The following is a 21,784-nucleotide window of genomic DNA, read 5'->3' as shown; positions in this document are numbered from 1 at the left end:
TGTTTCTAAAATCTATGAAGGAATGCATCGAACTCAAATCTACCCTTGTACAAATATCCAATATAAATTTCATGCAGCTATTCGTACAAGGGTAGATTTCCCGCTAAAATTTAACTTTTATGAATATTCACCAATAACTGTTTAATCGATCGTAGATAGCAAAAATATTGAATAGAGGCGCTAGTAGCGTTGAAGAGCAAAATAAAATCAAAATGGCGATCTTTCATGCCGTGATTCCTATGTACACAGTATTTTTGTATTCTTATTTTTGTTGATCTTGTTGATATATTTGTATTATCTTGCTCTTTCCTTCATAGGTGAATTGTCTATGGTAAACGTAAATGTATACTTCACGTCATTTAGAAAAAAAAGTTTTATTATTATTATAAACAAAATGATATAGATATATCTTTATTTGCAATATCAAAGATAATATTTTGTCTATTACAGCCAATAATATCATCATGTGGAAGTGTCACAAATGTGGAAAACCTGTTTATTTCGGTAAATACTAAATTCCTTTCTTAAATTTATTTTTTAATTAATTTTCTCATATGAAAGTTATATTAGTAATAATTTCGTTGTAATAAATAGTAATGATTGTTTGATGATAAAAAAAATTTAAAACAAAAATTTAAATTGAATAACAATAAATTTAGATAGGTCAATGTACTCTAATCAAGGTTATCCTTTTCTATATATATACGTATATATAACAGGGAAATATACTTTTCCGAGTTGTTTTATTTTTTGAAATCATTTTATTTTTTTATTTATATAAATATATTTTTTAGCGGAACGGAAACAATCATTGGGTTATGATTGGCATCCTGAATGCTTAAGATGTGAAGAATGTGGAAAACGCTTGAATCCTGGCCAGCATGCAGAGGTAATTATTCTTTTCAAAAATTTTTTACATTGATGTTATAACGATTTTAAAAATTCCTGTCTTCAATTAAATAAAATTGAAGAATATGACTTGTAATTCAGTCCGAAACTAATAAAATTATAGCATAAAGGAGTTCCTTATTGTCATGTACCATGTTATGGTGCTTTATTTGGTCCACAATTATTTGGACATGGTACTAGGGTTGAATCTCATACAAGTTTTGGTAAAAAAGAAGCCAAATCATCATTACCACGGTGAGTTAATAAAAAATATATATACAAAGAGAACATTTCAGAATTGTATATTTTGTGATGAATTTTTACAGATCACATTTGGAAACAAAATTAAAGGTCTTCAATCAGTATTATGAAGGAAAAAGTGGAGGAATAAGAAGCAGAGAGGTATAATTATTATTACATATTTTTAATACCTGTTTTACTATCATTAACACTTGAAAATATTTTGGAGTTGCATTTTGATTGATTTCTAGGTAAATGGTCGATTAATATTAGAAGGAGCTTTGAGGATATATTGGGGTGTACAAGGTGTTATACATTTGAAAGAAGACGATGATCAAAGAACTGTTGTGACAGCTCGAAATAGAAATTCATGTAGAAAAAGTGTATCAGAGGTAATTCATAAATTCTTAATACATTTTATTGCAATTAATTGATATTTGAAACTAGTAATTTTCTCTTGATTTTATTATTGAAATTAGGAAATAGAAGAAAACGATGAAAAACCTGTAAATTCAATGAAAGATTTATCTCCTACAGAAAGTCAATTAGAAAGTGAACCCAATTCATTACCCACGTCCCCAGATCACTTGAAAAGTCTTACATTGCCTATGAAACTTGATGTTAAAAACATGGAATTAGATGAACTTGATGAATTACTTCAAGTAGAACGTAAAATTGAAGATGGTGATAAATTGTATCAAACTATGCCCGAAAATCTTCCATCTATAAGTTCACATTCCAGTACTGAATCATCTCAGACAAGTCAACCAATTACCGATTCATCAGATACTCGAAGTAGCTCTACTGTAAATAGTTCAAATTCTCACTCTAGAACCAATGATAGTAGTATTAACAGTACCCCTACTCATAGCATAGATAGTTCCTCTGGCACAGATACTCCAAATAATCAAAGTACACTGGGTAGAAATGGAACTCTACGAAGAACTGATTATTATGACAGTTTTGAGAAAAGTAATAGCAACCGATCAATAAGTAATGATGACAGCTGGATTGAAAAAGGATTGAACCGTTCGATGTCAGGACCTGATTGTCTCCAAAGAAATCGCACTGATAGTGACACAGATTCTGTAAGTTCCCTTCATTTTAGGGACGATGATAATATGACAATGTCCACTGATAGTGGATTAGAATTAGACGGAGTGGTTTTACGTCGTAAACAAGGTTCTACAGCCATACGTCGACGTCCAGGTGGTAGAAGACAATCAAAAAGTAGATTAAGACGTCGATGTTCAATAAATGGTCACTTCTATAATCGAGAAACTAGTTTTTTCACACCTCCTCATGGTTCTCAAATGTCTGTATGGGTAACTAGTCTTGTCAGCACTCAAGAAGTTATAAATCTTATGCTTGACAAATATAAAGTTGACGCGAAACCTGACAATTTTGCTTTGTTCGTTGTTCGAGACAATGGAGGTAAGATTTTATGACGGTATTTAAAGAAAAATGGTTGACTTTAGTTGAAAAATTTCTTACATCTTCTCTATTTACAGAGCAACGCAGATTAAGGGATGATGAATATCCTCTTGAAGTTCGTGTTTCTCTTGGACCTCATGAAAACGTTGCTCGTTTATTTTTAGTCGATAAATTGTCGACTCCCGAAATAAGTTCGGATGTTGCACAATTTTTAAACCTTTCGATAGCTGAATGCCATGGGATTTTACAACGATATCACTTTGAAGAAGAACGACAAATATCTCATTTGAAAGAAAAGTAAGTAGATTTATCTTGTTTATTAATACATTTTTAAAACATTCTAATTGGTTCGACACATTTTATTTAGATACAAAGAAATGCGTCGACGAATAAAACAACGCATGGAGGAACTTAAGGTTCGACTATAGATATAGAATAAGATTTTTTTTTTATATCTCTAAACATCATTTCAATTTATTTTTATGAATTTTTTGATAAATTATTTTATAATTTTTTATCGAATATTATCAAATAAGAAACAAAAAAAAGTTTCTTTTCCATTAAAGTTATTTTATAATGAAAAATTGATGAAATATATCTTCATCATCGACATTTATTAAAAAGGCTGGTAAAATTATCTGACATAGTTATAGAGCTTCAATTACTAACGAACTACTTTCTACTATATTAGTACTTTCGAGTTTTAGCGAATGAATCTTTTCAAATTTGCTGAGTATAAACGTATTCATTTTAGTCAGTAATTTAATAAATTGTCTTAATCAAACATATTTCTGAAATCTTTCTATAACTTTACTTGTCATAATTAAATGACAGAGGGTCTTAATTTTTTTACTCTACAAATAATTTTTTTTATCATTCCTTATTGCCAATCTGACTGTATTTACTTTGAATACTCTTTAGAAGTTTACTTTTTATCGTTAAAACGTATAATTACTGATCATTCTTTTCATTGAAGTATATCTCAATCTCATATCTTTTATTCTACTAATCTTTAGTAGTTATTGACGACTGATTGTTTTTTAAATGAGTTTAAAGAATATTTTATTCAAAAAAAAATCAAATTTTGATTTAATTTAATATATAGTTTTAAAAAAATTATTAGTTATTCGAAATTATAAGTCTTTTCGTATGACAATAATAATCATGTAAATGATTAATATATATTGTCAAATAACTACTACTAAATTAATCTTTTACGCTTTTCTAATTCATTCACGTATAATAATATCACTAACTCTAGATTTATGTTAAAATAACATAGAAAGTATGGAAATTTATTTTTCTTTAAATCAAAATATAAAATAATGTCAGTACAATTCAATTACATAATTAAATAAGAATATTACAGAGTAATAGTAAAAAAAAAATTCGAATTTATAAAAAAATATCTATATAATTAGCCATGACATTAAAGATTATAGAATTTTGTAATATATGATTGTAATTCAAAGTTGTAAGAAGCTAATTATAGTATGAATATGAAATAAAATAGCAATGTTTAATCATCATAAAAATATAAGTATTTTGAATTGATTTTTTCACTTGATGAATGATGAGAGGAAAAATTGATGATATAGAAAGGGAAGTAATGAGTACAGAATAAAGAATATTTGGACAGAATTTATTTATTTATTTTTCGAATAAGTAGAGTAAAATGGATCAATGTAATGTCATGAGTAGTAGGAATAGTAATCATCATACGAGTTACTAAGAACGAGTATGTATACTCACAACATCGAGGAGTTCAGCCGTTCTTTGCACGACATTGATATAGAGTAAAATTTTATGAAATTATAATAAAAATTATTATTGCCACGATTCATGTATAAATTACAGTAATATGAAAATTTAGCAGAATAATTAGTGCTAGATTATTTTTAATATTTCACAATTTTTACTTATACATCGTCATGTAAAGTTACGGACTGTTCCTCCACTTTTTTTTTTTGGAGTATGTAAATTTTTCTTTTACCATTTTCATATGAATTTTTACATTTGTTTTAATTCTCAAAGCAATAACAATATTACATATGCTTTGAGAATGTTTAACTACTGTTTAATTAATAATAAAAACAAATTTACTTTGGTTTTATAATGGTAAAGTTATTAACTAGTAATCGTAAATTATTTAAACATTAGCTACAGTTTTTTATGCTTTTAAAAAAATCTAACTTATATTCAGTTAGATTTAATTATGAGTGATACGCTGGTGATAGCTTTTGACAATGATGCAAACTCGATTATCACAATCCGGCCAAATAAGCCTTACAAAAAATACAATACGTGTTTACAGCATTATCTAGAACCAGTGTACTACTCGTTAAAATTGCTGTATGCTCACTTGTGAGTATTGTAGAATTATTTTCGTTTGTTTAAGTTAATATCAATTATTTACTTTTTTAGAAAATAATATAAGAAATAATCGAATATACATAAAATGATTAAATCATCAAAATTTATCAATTATTATATTATAATTATGATACAAGTATGTTATTTTTTAATCAAAAAATTTTTTTTATCTTAACATTATTTAAAATCAATGAGATCGAATAGTTATTTTGACGATACTATGGCCAATTTAATGAATTTAACATATTTAAATAATTTATTTAAGAATTCAAATTCATTTCAACTATTTCTATTTTATTTTACACTGGGACATTAATAAACAGCTCTGAAAAAATAACATCTGTTTTATTTTTTTTAAGTATTTTATAAAATCTTGAATGGAATATTGAATATTTATTTTATTTATTCAAATTGATAGTTAAATAAATTATTGGTATAGAGAAATATCTTTGAAAAATATTCCATTTTAATATCTGATTTAATAGATATTAGTCTCAGCGTAGAATGAATAATATTTTTTGAAATAATGTTAAAAGTTAAAAATTACAAAACAATTACAAATATATTAAAATATTGAGTAAAAATAACAAAAGTATGACATTTGGCACAGTGATTAAAATTTGTAAATTCACTTGATGAAGCGTAAATATGAATAAAAACAGTTTAATAAAGTGCCTTATAATTCAACGGTTGACATTGGAATTTTTTTCTTAAAATACTTGACTAAAATCTCCACAATTTATACATGTGTATGTGTATATTCGAGTTGGAAATGGAGACGAATTAGCACTTTCCCTAATTGCAATAAGCAATTGGGTTAACTATATATACGCGTGCAATTGCGTTTGAAAATCGCTGCATTATTTTCAAATGACAGCAACTAAATACATACACATTTCTCGTCTAAAATTCGATGTGTTCGTCCTCAACAATAACAATTAAATATGAATTAGAAAAATAACATTATATCGTAGACAACAACTGGTTATAGAGTATAATATAGTGTAGCGATGTTAATATTTATCATTATATTTATTTATATATATTATATATGTCTGTATATATATAATATAATTATTAATTTTTTTATTATTATTATTTCATCATTTATACACACCATTGGCGCGAGGTGTATTATTTTTTCTTATGGCATATTTCATCTGTCAGTTATTACTTTGGTCGATTAAACATACAAACTATGACAGCATATCGGATCGGATTAAAAATGACGTTTGTACCAATATTGAAATTGAAAGAGCAAGTAGATAATTGTAAATTGTAAATCTTGTTTTACTTTCATCTAAAACGGCATAGTATATATCATCAACGTGTGTAAACTATAAAACGAAGGACGAACGATAATCAGATTTTAAGTTTACCTTCGTCACCTCGCGTCATTAGATGAATCGTGGACAGAATTATGACGGCATATACATATATATTTATATATATATATATATATTACCATTTTTTTATTTTTATTCATTATTTCCTAAAACTTAACTGTGCTTTCTTATATATCATTTACATATGCACGTACAGCTAACACATATTATGGAAAAAGTTCTATGTTATGGCTTGTACAACATCAATTAATATATGAGTTTTAATTTATCCTGTATTTATATATATATATATGTATATATATGTATCATGCTAATGTGTACACATTTATATACATATATATTTATTATAATATAATATAATATTTATATTACAATTAGATTGCTCATTGTCAATTCATCAATTATCACATTTAGTATAAGTTAAAAAATATTTCTAACATTTATGTTCTTATGCATTGCCATTATGAGCACTTTGCGATTGATAAAATCGACTGGTTTTTCTTCTTTTTTTATCCCGCAAAATGCATTTTACATATCCATGACCTTATCATTGTGCCATATACGAATAATATATATTTTATAGAGGTACGATGAAAACGATGATACAGTCACGAAATTTTTTTCAAAGTGATTGCAAAATATCGAATAATTTATCTTGATTTTTTATTTATATTTATGTTAACAGGCAATATTTTTCAATCAGTGCGACTTTTTAATATTTCAATGATAAAAAAATTTATTTTTTCTTTTTCTATTGAAGAATAACTGAACTGATTCATTAAATAAATGAAAATGATATATTTTGCAATCACAGTGATTAGAAGGGTTATTTATTGAATATTCTACATAGATAGTTTATTCAACTCTTTTCAAGTTTTTTTTTTTTTTTGCATAATAATTATTAGGATAGACATCGAGGACACCGAGACGCGAGAATAATTGAAAAAAGAGAATTTTTTTTTTGATGAAACTACATTTATCTGGGATTATTTCTAAAAACTACTATCAAATACTAGCATGGGTATTGGTTTCTAAATGTTTGTAATCTAAATAGTCGTTTTACGTACGAACAGACTGATGGAGACCGAGGATTGAGCAAACTGTTATTACACTGAATGCGTAATCTCGGACTACTTGACTATACATATATTTATTTACTGATGTTCTTTCATTTTTTTTTTTTTTTTTAAGGGACATAGCGAATTCATAATAAATGATAATTGGCACTATTGTTTTACTTGACTCACTAAAGTTTAACATGACGCATAATCAAGTTTAACTCTTGATTCTCAGTATAACAATAAATAAATATTGGAAGCATATATGAGTAAAATAGCAATAATTAATTGTGTAATATAATATTATAGTTTCTTTTTTATAGAGGTAATATTTCAATTTGTACGTGTATTTCCTACAACAGATCATTATTAATCTGATTGTAGGTTTTTTTTATAGTTTAAAACCGATTCTGTATTCAAAATATAGTCATAAAAGTTCATAACTTCGCACGGTCCCTTTTGAATCGAGCATTTAATCATGTGAAATCATCCATTTTGGCTATCTAATTTTTTATTAGCATAATAGCTATATCCTCGGAACATCGATAAACGAGTTAAAAATGTTGTATATTTGCCTATCTACTTATTACACAATAAACTCATATAGGTATAATTATTTGTATATCATAACTCATTAATAATAATAATAATAATAATAATAATAATAATATTAATAATAATAGTAATAATATGAATCTTATAATTAATAATTAAATATTTATTTATGTATATTGTTAGGATTATGGTAAATAATAATATTAATTATATTATTATATTATATTTCTTACACGTATATCACATCTGATCGTTCAGTCAATATAGGAAGACCCTTGCCTCCGCCACATGCGACCTGCTTACATATTATACTCTTTAAATCGTTTCTTCCTGTTTTCATTTTTGTTTCTAACTACATCCTCCATTCACATAGATAAACCGTACAATTTTGTCGCCTACTAACCAATCAACTCTTTCTCACCTTGTTGTTATAAATGTAACTTGAAGATAATAACTAATATCTAAACATACACTCAATTTTTTTTTGGTAAAAATTTAAAATCACCATTAAATATCGATATAGTACACTTAATAAATACTTAGAGTATAAATATAGGAACATTCATTAAATATATCTTCATATATACTACTATCGTCATATATCATTATGTATTTTCGCGTATATTATCAGAATTTTAATATATATATAATATTTATATATATATTTATATGTTACTTGGTGTTGCATAGATAGTTGTTATTTTCACCATAGGTTGCATTTTCTTTTCATTAGCTGCTTATTTATTCCATAACGCTTGGTATAGTAGTTTTTCATTAATTATTTCATTTAATATCATATTGCGAATTATTTGTAGCAAAAACCGTTGTAATTGTCATCGTTGTTTTATCAAAGTCATTCAATTAAATTTGTATTGAATTACAATTTCAGTTTATTTTAAATATCGTTGTACTAGATTTCGTTGGGATTGTTTTAAATTCAATTGCTCAGAGATAAATTACGTTTATAAATTCATTGAGTAATATTTGTTATTTTCAACTGTACGTCGTATAACGTTAATTTTATTTTAAAATATTTTAATCGATTTTTGTGAGTGCATTTTTACTTATAAGAATAGTTTTAATACTTTTTTTCACTGTTTTACAAAATAATCTTATATTTTCTTTCGAAGAAATCGGTTTTAAAGCAAATATAACAAGCGTTATGGAATATTTTGCATTTAATAGTTTATGTAATTTTTTTCATGGTTCAATTACAGTTTATTAATTCACTAGTATTGATAAAAATATCAATACAATTCCTTTAATTCTATATTCTTAAGAAATTATGGATTAACCTAGAATTTAGCCTCTGAGTCGCACTGAGTTGGTCTCAGAATTGGAGGGAGTAAAATAAATTTATTTCGGTCTAAGAACGATTTTTTTTTCGGTTAGATTTTATCGCTTACTTATTTATTGCATGCTTCTTATGATCGTTTGGCACAACCGAAATATAAAATTGTTTTTAAATTGATTAATTAATTTATTTCGTTGGCATGAGACTCAACTTGTGGACGATCAGGCTTATTAAATAGGTTATTAGCACCTTTAATCAACTTCGTTCACCGATTTTAATGCATTTGATCAGACATGTGACAAAAGATTCATTATATTCTAGGCCTTAGTAATTTTATACTCCACCATGTGCTTACAAAGATGAACCTTATAAATATTTAAAACGTTTTTAAAAATAATTTCATAAATTACAATATTTTATTAATCATTATTTCCTTGCTATATATTATATTTTTTACTGAAGCATTTATTTATTTAATATTTTGGCACTTGAACAAAACGAGACGGACATAGCAGATGTTATATCATGTGATTAATTAAATATTTATGATTGTACATTACTTTCGAAATTACATTTTCAATATTAATAATAATAATAATGTATTTATACACATATTTATTTTTTATAAATACATTATTATTATTATTATTATTATTATCATTCATATTGTGGTAAATACATACATTAGTATCGACATTAAAAAATGTTAAAAAATATTTTAACTATTTCCTCTCGTTTTTGTTAACAATAAATTTTTGTGCGTAATCGACACTGAATGATGACGAATAAATTATTATATCAATCCTTCTCCACGAAATGATACATTTACATTAATTAATATATTAAGTAATTTAATATAAGACATCATAATATAAATGAATCAATTGTCCCATGTCTAATTGTTATGCCAACCGGTGTATTTTAATAGTACGGACAGAGTTAATGGACAAAGTAAAGCCGTTTAAAAGAGCTTGTACACATACATTTAATATTACTATTTACAAACAATTTGTTCATTTTTTTTATTTTTTATTTAAAATTTTTTTTCTGACTCTTGATGATGACTAAGTGAAAATTTTATTTTCCATTTCTTAGTTTTTATTCTTCCAATTTTTGTTTTTTTTTTTTTAATTTAATTAAAAATGTTTTGTATTACGATAGCGACGAGTGTATCTGTGTAAATGTGAAAATGAACGAGAGAAAAAAATTATTGCTATTCACGTAAAAGGATTTAGGATTTAAAGGCACCGGCATGCTGTCAGGAAAGACGCATCGGATTAAATTTTCTTTTCTTCCACCGTTGCTTATTTTTTTTTTTTTCCTATCTGCTCTTCCTTATTTTGTTTTCCCTTTTTGTTTCCTGTAGCTTTAATATTATTTTGTATCTAGCTAAGCTTTTTTTTTGCATTTCGAGCATCAATCTATTCCATCCACTCATCGTATCATCCGTTTTTTGCGACTTATTTTTTATGTTTTACCTAATTGCGCGTTTTTAGCAAGTCCATGATATTTAGAACTCATGTAAGAAATTATCACTTATGATATAACGAATTGGCGTCACATATAATTCCATTATTAAATAGCATAATATTGTAAAGGTTTTTATTCTATTTTTTATTATCTTATTTATTTATATTTTGAATTATTATACGTTATTGTATATCACTGGTAATAACAAACAATAATAACACGATTTCCAATTGAAAAAGTAATTCAACAAAAATAATTTAACAACAATTATAATAATATTGCTAATAAATAATGATATTTTTTTAAAATAATCTTTCATATTTGACAATTACTTTTTCTTTGTCGCTATCGTCACGCGCATTCTTTGGTATTTTAAATCCTTATCACAAATTATTCTCACTAACATAATGTTTCATTATAGTCGTTTTCCGACATGCGCCTGATTTAAATCCATTTGAGATGATTTAATTATTTCATTAAGTACTTCTGACTTAAATACCCTTCTTCTATGACTTATAATTCATCTTATCAAGTTAATGATTCCATTTTCTTTGGTAATTGACACGTCGTAATGGGCCTGTGATTGTATGTATAATATAAGCATATATTGTATTAATGACTCCACTTATTTTTATTTTTATAATTATTATTTTCAACAGATAAAAAAAAATAATATCCTCCTTATAATATTCAGGTTTACGTGAAAACAACTAAAACTGTTGAAATAAAAGCGTAAACAGAATATCTCGACGTGTTTTATACTTTAAAAAAGTTCCTAAAGAATGTGAAACTTTTTTAAAAGCTTTACTACTCTGTAGAGTTTCAGATAGTAGCTACGTAGTCAAAGTGCAAAAATTACTGTATTTATTTTTCAGTAAAAATGCACTGTGAAACGAATCCTAATTTTTTATTATGTAGTTCCTACAGAAGATCCCTGATTAAGGAAAATTTACCGTTGATGAATGTGTGTAGTAAGGTGTTTAGAGAGGTAGTCGGCACGTGCAAAACATTTGCCGCACATTTCGCAGTGGTAAGGTCGTTCACCAGTATGAATACGCAGGTGTCGTGTGAGGTCACTTTTACCCCCGAAGGCTCGTCCACAAAAAAGACAAACGAATGGTCGTTCTCCAGTGTGTTTGCGAACATGTAGTTTCAAGTTTTCTTTAGATCGAACGCATTTGCCACAAAACGGACAAGCAAAACGTCTTTCTCGACGATCAGAGTCATGATTTCTAACTATTTCGGCTATGACTCTTTCTGTTGTTGTCTCATGTCGATCATCGTCAATTGCTTGATCATGACCTTCATCAACTTCAGCAGTACTACGAATACCTCGAGATCCATTATTGCGATCGTTAGCTTGATCATTAGCATCCTGACCCTCTTGACCACTAGCCGTTTCTGGTGGCTCTTTCTTGCTGATACTTTCTACTATATCTCTAGCTGACTCGTCTTGATCATCCATCGGACTGGCTGTATCACTTCCAGTTTCCAATTGCGATGGTTCTCCAGTACTAGATACTTGATCGCTTCTTTCTGCTGTTGAAAGATTCCGGTGTTCTGGTACTCGTTGAAGCCGCTCTAAAGCATGATTCAACCTGTGTTTTTTAAAAGACTTGAGGTACCTGAATTGCATTCCGCATACATCGCAGGTGAAGAGTTTGTCTGCTGGAAGACGTGCTCGATGATTCTGCTCTCGATGCTTAACATAAGCTGATCGGTAGCGGTATCGTTGTCCACACTGCTCACAGGTGAAGGGTTTGTCGTCGTTTGGTTGACCAGCATGCTGAAGGAGAGCATGTCTTTCCAGAAGCCAAGCTGAAGGAAAAGTTGCTAAACAAACACCACAGCGACGAACTAAAGAAGCCAAGCCGGCAAAACTACCAGGACCATGGGGTAGAAGTGGACTTACACTGCCACCCGAACGTTCCACCAGTGCACCCCAACCACCTGCTTCCAAGCCTAAGGCCAATGACATCTGCCAACAGGTGAATGTAAGAGGTCAATGACATTTGATTATTATCAGTCAGCATTTAAATAAATTTAGTGTTTCTACACTATATTAAATTCAACATCGATACTCACCTACATAGCCCAGAAGTTGTGGAAAGGGGTTGGATGATAAATTTAGTTTTAAAGCCGGATATTAATTCCAAGTTAACATCAGAATTTCAAGCAAATATTAAAAATATTTTAAAAGAAAATAAAATGATGTTTTTCTTGAAACATAAATAAATGTAAAATTGATCTGTATTTTTTGTAGGCAATTGTATCTTGATTTGCATCATGACTGATAGAAATTTATTTACTTTGGTTGAATTGATTGGAGATAAAATTTTGTTGATACCATACATGAGTGATGATTAAAAAAATCAATTAGTTATTACTCAAAGTTAATTAATTTTTTAAATGGGATAAAGGATTATGAGGATTTTATTTTCAAAATCTATAGTGTTAAAAAATAACAGAAATTAATGATAACACAAACAGTTTGCAGGTTTTATTTCACAAATTGTTAATTTACAACTATGATATGCATTCGTTCTTCTAAGAAACGAAAACAAAAATTATCTTACATTAAATGAAAATTTCTTTGCTCACAGGCAATAGATGTTGCTGAGCATCCATGATTTGAGGACATAGTTGTGATCGACAACAGTCTTTTACTGTAAAATATGAAAATTATTTTTATTTGTTAAAAAAAATGGATTTCTATTTATTAATATACCAACAGTATTTAGATATATTATTAACAATCGGTGTAAAATTAGAAAATTTATTTTATATGTTACACTAAATTGTTTAACTTTGTCCTCAACATCATGAACAAATGTTACTATTAAAATTAATTTGCGAGTTCAATGTGGGTGTTATAGATATATACTTTGGGACGAGTTTTGTTTTTATTCATATTTTTTCATCTCTTTCCCTTGTTCTCGCTTTCCTTTCACTTCTATGTCTTCCGAGCTATAAAAACAATGAGTGTGATTTGGAGTTATCTACAATAGTGTTAATGTGTGGATTTTTTTTTAGTGCACAATGATGATCTACTGATGAATAAATAATTTCACTTTATTTACTTATATATTCAATCAAATTCAATTTATTATTATTTTTTTTATCTTTTCTTTCTTCGTGATAACTATTTTTCAAGCCTGAATAAAGTCATTTTGGTAATTTCGTGCTACTCAAACGAGTTCAGTGGGGGTATGTTAAATATAGCAGTATTAAAGAAAATTCAATCACCCCAAACAAATTTCAATTACTTTAATTAATAATTAAAATGTCAACCACTAATATTTATTATTATTATTTTATTATTTTAACAAATCATTTAATTAATTCAAAGAAAATCCTTTATTTATATAAAATTTGCTTTATGACATTTTGGAAATACCTTCAAAAGTGCATGATATCGAAATAAACTTGATCAATAATAAATATATATATATATAATATTTTGATCTGGGGCAAGTGTTTGGGTGTTATATTTAACCATATTATGGTATAATTAATTATTATAGCAAGGATATATTGTCCCGACATATTGGATGAAGTTATATAAACCACATTTGATCTGAAACGCAAATCTAAAATATTTCTGGTTGGCACAAAACGAAATGAGTTAGGTAGTAAATGCACGAGGGCGTCTAGCCGGCTCGTGCTGGTATCGTCTGACGTATGAAAAATATTCCGTTGTTAACACCATTTAAAAAAGTTATTGCATCTGGGTTTTACATATACCTATGTTGTATAGGTACTTGTTTATCATAATATTGTACAAATATTTGTTGTAAGTCGGTACAAATGTTACTGTAGAAAAACATAACAATTTGTAGGTTTCATAATATATATCGGTACGGAAAAGCTTATTTAATCTTTTTATTGATATTATTATTTTTCATTTTGTATCATTCACTACGTGAGCTTTCAAATACTATTTAAGGGCGCAGGTTTTTTTTTTTTTTAACTCGAACACACTATTCGTCCCATCGTGCAATTTTGCGATTAAAAAAAATAATAGCAATGTGAATTATTTGAGTTTTGCATTTTTAGTTTTATGAGAATACAATAAATACTGATGTTGATTTTTTTCTGTCGGACTATTTCAATGTTTTTCTACTGATTAATAATTCAATGAATTTATTTACTTTTGTCGAGAAATTTATTTACTGTGAATAACTAATAGAATGAAAATAGGTATTTAACAAAGTGTTATTGATAAATATGTGTTTATGAGACAACTGTTCTCAGGAAATTCATCTCAATGTACTCTAATTTATGTGCATTTAGGTGTGCCAAGATTGCACTATTTCAAGTTGCTTCCGATCATCTTCGTACAATTTATTTCTCAGTCCTTGACTTTAGTGTGATGCAAAGAGTAATTTTTCTAAGTAAACCATTATTTTGGTCTATTTATTTGCAGTTGTTGGTTGTTGGTTGAGGAGTGAGTCATAGTTGCAGTAAATTCACGAGATTGATTTCTACGTTCAATACCACTTAAAATACTTTATCTGTAGCTGTCGTTTGTCCTAAATTTTTTCTTAGATTTATCTCTGAGAACGCGTGACAGAAGAAGGATGATCGGATTATTCGTGTGGCAACGAGCATCCGGCCGATAAAACTGCATGTGTGTCCACAGTTTTTCTTTCTTATTTTCAGTGACGTAAGAACGCGGTGGATTAGAGTAGAAAGGGAAGAAAGAGAGATAAAAAATAAAGAAGAAATGATGGGTCACGCGGCAATGTGGGTGGAGAATATTGCAGAGTCGTCGTGAGTGTAAGGGTTCTTTGAGTGTTTGCAAGTGTGCAACCCCCTACGGACGCGACGCGTTACGTCACCCGGTGACCCGATCCACTAACTCGAGGGAATATAACGCACCAACGAACTAGGGTAGTAGTAGCTTTCCCGACAGTGGTCGGACACAGTAGTGGGGACAGCGTAGGCGTGGGCAAAGGCATTGGTGGAGTCATAGGCGTAGGGAATGCACAGACAGAGAAGTACTCCAACTACTTTGTAAGGGAAAAAAGACAGATTGTTGTAGAGGCAGACAGAAATGCGGAGAGAGATTTCCTAAAGATCGAAGGAATAGCTTTGAACGTAATTTATATCCATAGGTAGATGCTATGTGGAGGTAGTTTGAGTAAAAAAGGGTTAAATACAGAGTAAAGACAGGATGGATTAAAAATTCAAGAGATTAAAAAAAATCTTGAGGGCAAATTGAAAAGTGCTTATTTCGAGCCTAGAGCAGCTTAATAAAAATATAAGCTGATGAGACACGTGCGTTTCAGCGAAAGAGGTACTACTGTAGGCAGACTTGGTGGAAGGAGAAACAGAAAGTGGGGGTCAGACGTGAGTGAAGGTGCGGATGTAAGCACAAGCGTAGGCGTAAACAGGTTATATATGTGAATGAGGGGAAAAGTGGGGTTATTGGAATGAGGTTGGTGTATGTAAGGGCTATATAGGCATAGAAATAAACGTAGTAGGCGCGTAGGCGTTGCTACATCCCCAAGATGCGCAGGTAGGCGTGCCTTGGGGCGGTGCCAGGTGAGTACACTCTGACCTTAGCGCGTGTCGCCGAATTCATATCGGCTGATCGTTAGGTCAGCTTGATGCTACGTACAGAATTTTCCTCCATGAACGCGTAATATTCATGAAGTACGTGAGACGTATGTTACATGTGCTTTATTCCTATTCGTATACACGTATTTTGTTGGAGCAAGTATATTTCCAAGTTCATATATGCTTGTCAAGTTTATGGATCGTGTGAATGTACGTCTGCATAATAAAAGTAGATGCCTTTTTTCAAAAAATTTTTAAATCTTAGACATTCAATTCTCGGTTTCATTTTTCTTCTGATATTTATAAAAATAAATAGAGTCTATGATTAAACATCAGAGATGTAAAAATTTTTTTAAAAATTTCTAATTCTCATTTACTCTGTTTAGTAAGGACAGACAACATCAGTTTTATTGGAGAAAATAACCGAAAATAAAGTATTTAAAAATGAGGAAATAATATTTTTATATCACTTGTGTCATCAGTATTTATTGTTTACTCAATAATTTTACTATTATAGTCTAACTCATATCAATAAGGACATTGTCCTGAGGATATTTTTATTTTTAAGTTTAATTCAATAACGGTAGAAAAGCGTATAATGATAATGATAACTAGCTGAAAATTATTATTCCAGCATTTTTTGCAGGCATTTGTGGCTAGAATGACATCCGCGCATTAATACACTCCGCGGTTTAACAAAGTGAATGTTTATTTCTTGTTTAAGGCGATGAGTGTTTAATTTTACCCAAAATCGTGCAATTTAAAATTCGTGCCTGTGATATTTTTTGTGCGTATTCTATTTCGATAAAAAATCTTTACTGTTAATGTATCGATAATCAACGTTTTTAATCAAATTAATAGAAAATTATTAATCCCCGAAAATTAAAAAAAAATTTCCATTATTGTGGTAAAAACGAAATTCATGTTGCTTTTTGGTAGCAAAAAATGAAGTTATAAGAATTTTAATGATTCAAATATTTGCTAATATTTGGTTTGAAATATGATTTTTTCGGTTCTGAAAATGGTAAAAAACTCACGGAGTTGGATTATTGTATTAGAGAAATAATACAGCGCTTTCGTGGCCAATGTAAAAACAATGGAGTTATATATAGACATATATAACAGATCAGTGTTATTCTTTTTATCTCATTGCACTATTCCTGCCTAATGTCATATTATTTTTAGATCATAATATCGATAATTATGAATACGTGTTTCTCTGTGATATTATCTATGCCTCTTTACATAATAATAAATTCTCATCATAGCTTAAATACTCATGTAAGTAAATTGTGGTGAGATTAACTCCTATTCACATATTCAACTATGTCAATATGCTTGTGTATATAATTATTCTATATAATATTTTTTATATCACTATTCCATATATTCAATAGATAAATTTACTATATTGTATAATATAATAATTACTATAAGACTTTTTATTTATTTACAAATGTTCGATTATTCTATCACTCGTATAGTACATCGGCTCATTTTTTATTTTTTTTTTTTTTCATAATTTATAATTATATTGTGTTTAAGTACTAAACTATTAAAATACTAGTATAAATATCTCTTGACATATAATATATATTTTCTGTATTTATTTGTTTATTTATAGATGTAAAGTTTAGCGTATTAAAAAAAACGGAGCGATGGAAATTAACAGTAATTGCCTTTAATCGATATTATGCTCTTGTTATATTTCGACCTCTCCGCTTTTTGTTATTTTTTTTTTTTTTTAATTTTTTATTTTTACGTTTATTGCTATTGGATTCATTGCATAGTAGGTTTTCTCTTGCACAAACTGATATCATTTTTTTATTAATAACCTACATTTTTTTTATTTTGTTTATTAAAATCATTATTTGAAATATTTTTTGTCCACAATCCAATGCAAATATTGAAGGGAATACGTTGAGCCGAGATGAGAGATATTAATTGAAAATATTCCACTTTCATATTATAATAAATTATGAGTTAATATCTTATAAAAAATTATTCTCTCTACATTGTTCTGATAATCTATAATATAACGACTGAGTAATATTCAAATATCACGGAAAAATAGATTACAATTATTAATAAATATTAATATTAACTGTTAATATTTAATAGTTTATATAATACCCAATGTTCATACTTTAATTTAAATAGTTTTCTAATTTTCAACGTGAAATACAATTTTCCCTTCAACGAGCAACTGATTGCGTGCAATAATTATCTTTCTGCTCCAATTCTATGTATTAATTACCAATTAAATACAGCAATTTTTAGTGATAACTATTGTTTTCTGTTTCGTGAAAATTGCCAACATAAAAATGACTAATAAGTGCATATATTTTATTTTTTAAAAATTAATTATCTGTCATTAAATTATATACTAAACCTACTCAAGTTGTAACCTAAATTTAATTATGCACCAAGGCGTAGCACACACGAAAGAGAATGCACTTCCGGAGGCCTGGGGGCTTGTCGTATGTACGTTCGTCATTGTCCACAAGTATTTCACAAGTACGCGTCTTCTCTCTAGCTGCTAAGATACGTCTCGTTTCGCCACATAATTACCCGCAACTGTGACGGGTTCTCTTCTATTTTCGCATTATTAGAGAGCATAGAAGAGAAGAAGAGTTTGTAGTCCTCACTTTTTATATCTGATTTTTTTTTTTTTTAAATGTTTTTTTTTTATTTACCCTTTTTTCTTTCATGTGAAAAATCATACTAGCAAGTCACAAAATTTGTTGCTATTCCTCGTAAACGTGTGCTATTTTTGTTACTGACATTTAGTAGCTCTTAGAGACGAATATGTAACTCGTGAAAAACTTTTATGCAGAAATGTGTGTTATAGTAGAAAATAAATGTCAAGTTTACACATGGATATTTCAATCAAACAAGTTTAAATTGATCAACAATATTAATCAAAGAATAACTCAATCATCTGCCATCAGTCTAGATGTATTAATATTACGATCCTTTTAATAATGATTTTTTATATCAATTAATAAGTTGGTTTATTAATTAAAATGATATTTCAACTTTTTTTAAATACTATCATATGTAAGTACTCTATGCCATTTATTGTTTTCCTTTTTTTTTACTTAAGTTTATAGTCAGTCGAGTGCGCCAGCTAACTATGAAACTTAGTGCACCACTTTATGGGATTTTATTTAGTTTCAGGGGAGGGAGATTCAGTACATTACTATTTCTCTTCTCTTAACATCTTAATGCTTGTATCAGGTCTGTCTCTACATGGCTTTTTTCACTTGCACTTGCAGACTCATAACGAATTGATAGATGGTGTCTGGCCAATTTCAATTCCCACCACCATTTGCCAAAATTTTGAACGAGAAATTATTTAGCAAAACACAATAAAAAGTGTTAATGATAAATAATAAATTTTATGCAAACAGACGAAGTAAAAAATAAACATAAAAGAGTCATTTGTCGACAGTAATTAATATTAAAGGAATGATTATGATATTTCCATGTGTATTATTGTAAACAATTACTAAGTAGTAGAACATTTCATCCCTAGTGAGGAAAAGCAGGCTGACTTGAGCCACATTTTGGTCACTGTCACTTTCGACTTGAGTGACGAAAACATGGTTGGAGATGACCTGATTGTCTTATTTAGTGTTCGATACAATTTTTTGCTAGATTTGTAAAAAAAGTTTGACATTTTTCAAATGGAAAAGTAACATTTTCGCAGAGATATTGATAGGATTATTTTATCATTGAAATATTTATAATCTAAAAGTTTTTAGTTGTCAAAATCACACAAAAGCTCGAAATAGTAATTATCATAATAGCAATATCAATGCAAGAAGAATAAGTTTACTAAAGTACGAAATTTGCAAATTCGACAAGTAGTTCTCAAATACCCTACTTGCTTGAACGTTTAAATCAATACTCTATTCTTCTTCGTTGTTACAAAGTATGTAAGAGAAAGAAAGGGAAAGTTTATCACCTATAAACTGAAGAAAGTTTCGCATTTTTTTTAATTGTCAACGGTTCACAAAAATTTCTAGCGTAATAACTTAATCGTAAAATTAGTTTATAAACTAGAAGATGAAAATAAAGAAAATAAAAACACTGGTTTTTGAAGTAGGTTTTTGTATTTTAATAATAATAATAATAATAATTATGATGATAATAATAATAGTAGCATTAATGATAAAATTAATAATAATGAAAAAATTAATAATAATATAGCAAAAAAGTCATATGTGGATTTATCAATTGTTAATAATATTGAAAGTAATGAAAATAGTATATTAACAAATAAAATCCTGCATTTATTTAATTTATTTAAAATAATAATAAAATAGATATTTATTTTAACATTAACAAAGTAATGAAAAGCACCATAATCACATTTAAATCGCGAAATAAATTGCATTTATGAGGGAAATTAAATTTATAAATACACTCATCTTTTATAAAGATGAATATGTATAATATAAAATTTTTGTAAATACATTGAAGTATATTAATTTTTTAACGAAATTATCAAACAAAATAAAAAATAAAATGTCCCGATATAAAATATTTTTAGAAAAAAATTTATGAAAAAATGAATTAAAGAGTGAGTTAGCTGCGATGTATTTTAATACTGTAATATGTATGGGACGATAAAATGTTTCACATAAAAATTTTAAATCGACCCTTTCGACACTTTAACGAATACTCTATGGTCCCAGACTGTTTAATTCACGTTCTATATAAGAGAGAGAATTCGGCCAGTATGTAAATATATATCTATATATATATTTATTTAATGCAGTATTTTATGCGCATGAATTAATGGTAATATTCATTTTGGCCTATATTTATACATAAACATTATCATCAAAAATAACAATTGATAAAAAATACTGTTTACCACGCGAAAAATACATTGAAAAAAATTTATTTAACATAAAAGAAATTCTTTTTATTTTTTCAATAAATTATTTTTCATTATATTTTTCATGCTTTCATTAATTGACGACTATTAATAGAAATAATTATAATAATAAAGAAAATAAAATAACATTTATTTGTTTGATAAATTAATAGAGCCAGTTAAGCCACTCGGTGCTTTTTATTGATGAATTTTTTTAATTTAAGAATAAAATATATTCGAATATATTTACAAAATTTATTCATATAAGATCATAGATAATGATATATATTTATAGAACTTTGTAGGGCATATAGTTTACATAAAGATTTATCTACAGAAAAATAATAATTAATATATATTTATCATCTTTATATACGACAAGTTGGAAATACTCGATAATGATAACAATAACTGTTGTCTGCTAAAGTTTGGAAAATTTTTTTCTGTTTTCGCTTTCGTAACAATGTCTTGAATTCATGTATGATGTTCAAAAAGTCAACGACTTAATATATATTTATAAATTCTCAAGTTTAAGTTAATTGCAAGTTTGCTAATCGATTGTACTCTATGTCAGAGGTGCATTATCGTACATATCGTAGCGCGTAAGCTCTGTTTTATTTATATTCATTGCACTATTCAACATCGGATAATTGAATTAGATACCATGTAAATATTT

General features: G+C 27.9%; 2 protein-coding genes across 6 annotated transcripts in view; one reads left to right on the top strand and one right to left on the bottom strand.

Moving 5' to 3' along the window:
* The first annotated feature begins 213 nt into the window (after positions 1–213).
* On the top strand, positions 214–3,333 carry Rassf (Ras association family member). 3 transcript variants are annotated; one of them, XM_035094590.1, is made up of 9 exons: positions 214–331; positions 451–504; positions 795–889; positions 1,013–1,143; positions 1,215–1,290; positions 1,380–1,520; positions 1,608–2,562; positions 2,640–2,859; positions 2,930–3,333. In XM_035094590.1, the coding sequence occupies exons 2-9, from the start codon at positions 465–467 to the stop codon at positions 2,988–2,990; spliced, it is 1,719 nt and encodes a 572-aa protein (XP_034950481.1). In that variant the 5' UTR covers positions 214–331; positions 451–464; the 3' UTR covers positions 2,991–3,333. The 3 variants fall into 3 exon arrangements, with proteins under 3 accessions (XP_034950481.1, XP_034950482.1, XP_034950483.1); XM_035094591.1 differs by having other exon boundaries at positions 244–317; XM_035094592.1 differs by having other exon boundaries at positions 277–337.
* Positions 3,334–7,135: 3,802 nt separating this feature from the next.
* LOC118073975 (zinc finger and SCAN domain-containing protein 10-like) overlaps positions 7,136–21,784 on the bottom strand; it is a 34,744-nt gene continuing 20,095 nt past the window's right edge. For all 3 annotated transcript variants that reach the window (XM_035094798.1, XM_035094796.1, XM_035094797.1), the window contains one exon: positions 7,136–12,636. In XM_035094798.1, coding sequence (XP_034950689.1) covers positions 11,608–12,636 — 1,029 coding nt within the window. In that variant the 3' untranslated portion in view covers positions 7,136–11,607. The remainder of the gene's footprint in view (positions 12,637–21,784) is intronic.

The sequence above is a fragment of the Chelonus insularis genome, unplaced genomic scaffold (assembly GCF_013357705.1).
Source record: "Chelonus insularis isolate UGA/USDA-ARS -01 unplaced genomic scaffold, ASM1335770v1 scaffold_714_pilon, whole genome shotgun sequence".
Taxonomy (NCBI): domain Eukaryota; kingdom Metazoa; phylum Arthropoda; class Insecta; order Hymenoptera; family Braconidae; genus Chelonus; species Chelonus insularis.
Note: the sequence above shows the minus strand (reverse complement) of the source record. Positions and strands in the feature narration are given on the sequence as shown.

Excerpts from the sequence above, each read along its gene's own strand:
- Rassf (XM_035094590.1), top strand. The coding sequence starts at position 465 with ATGTGGAAGTGTCACAAATGTGGAAAACCTGTTTATTTCG. Across the intron at positions 505-794 it reads TGGAAAACCTGTTTATTTCG|CGGAACGGAAACAATCATTG; the intron begins GTAAATACTAAA and ends TATATTTTTTAG. Across the intron at positions 1,521-1,607 it reads GTAGAAAAAGTGTATCAGAG|GAAATAGAAGAAAACGATGA; the intron begins GTAATTCATAAA and ends TATTGAAATTAG.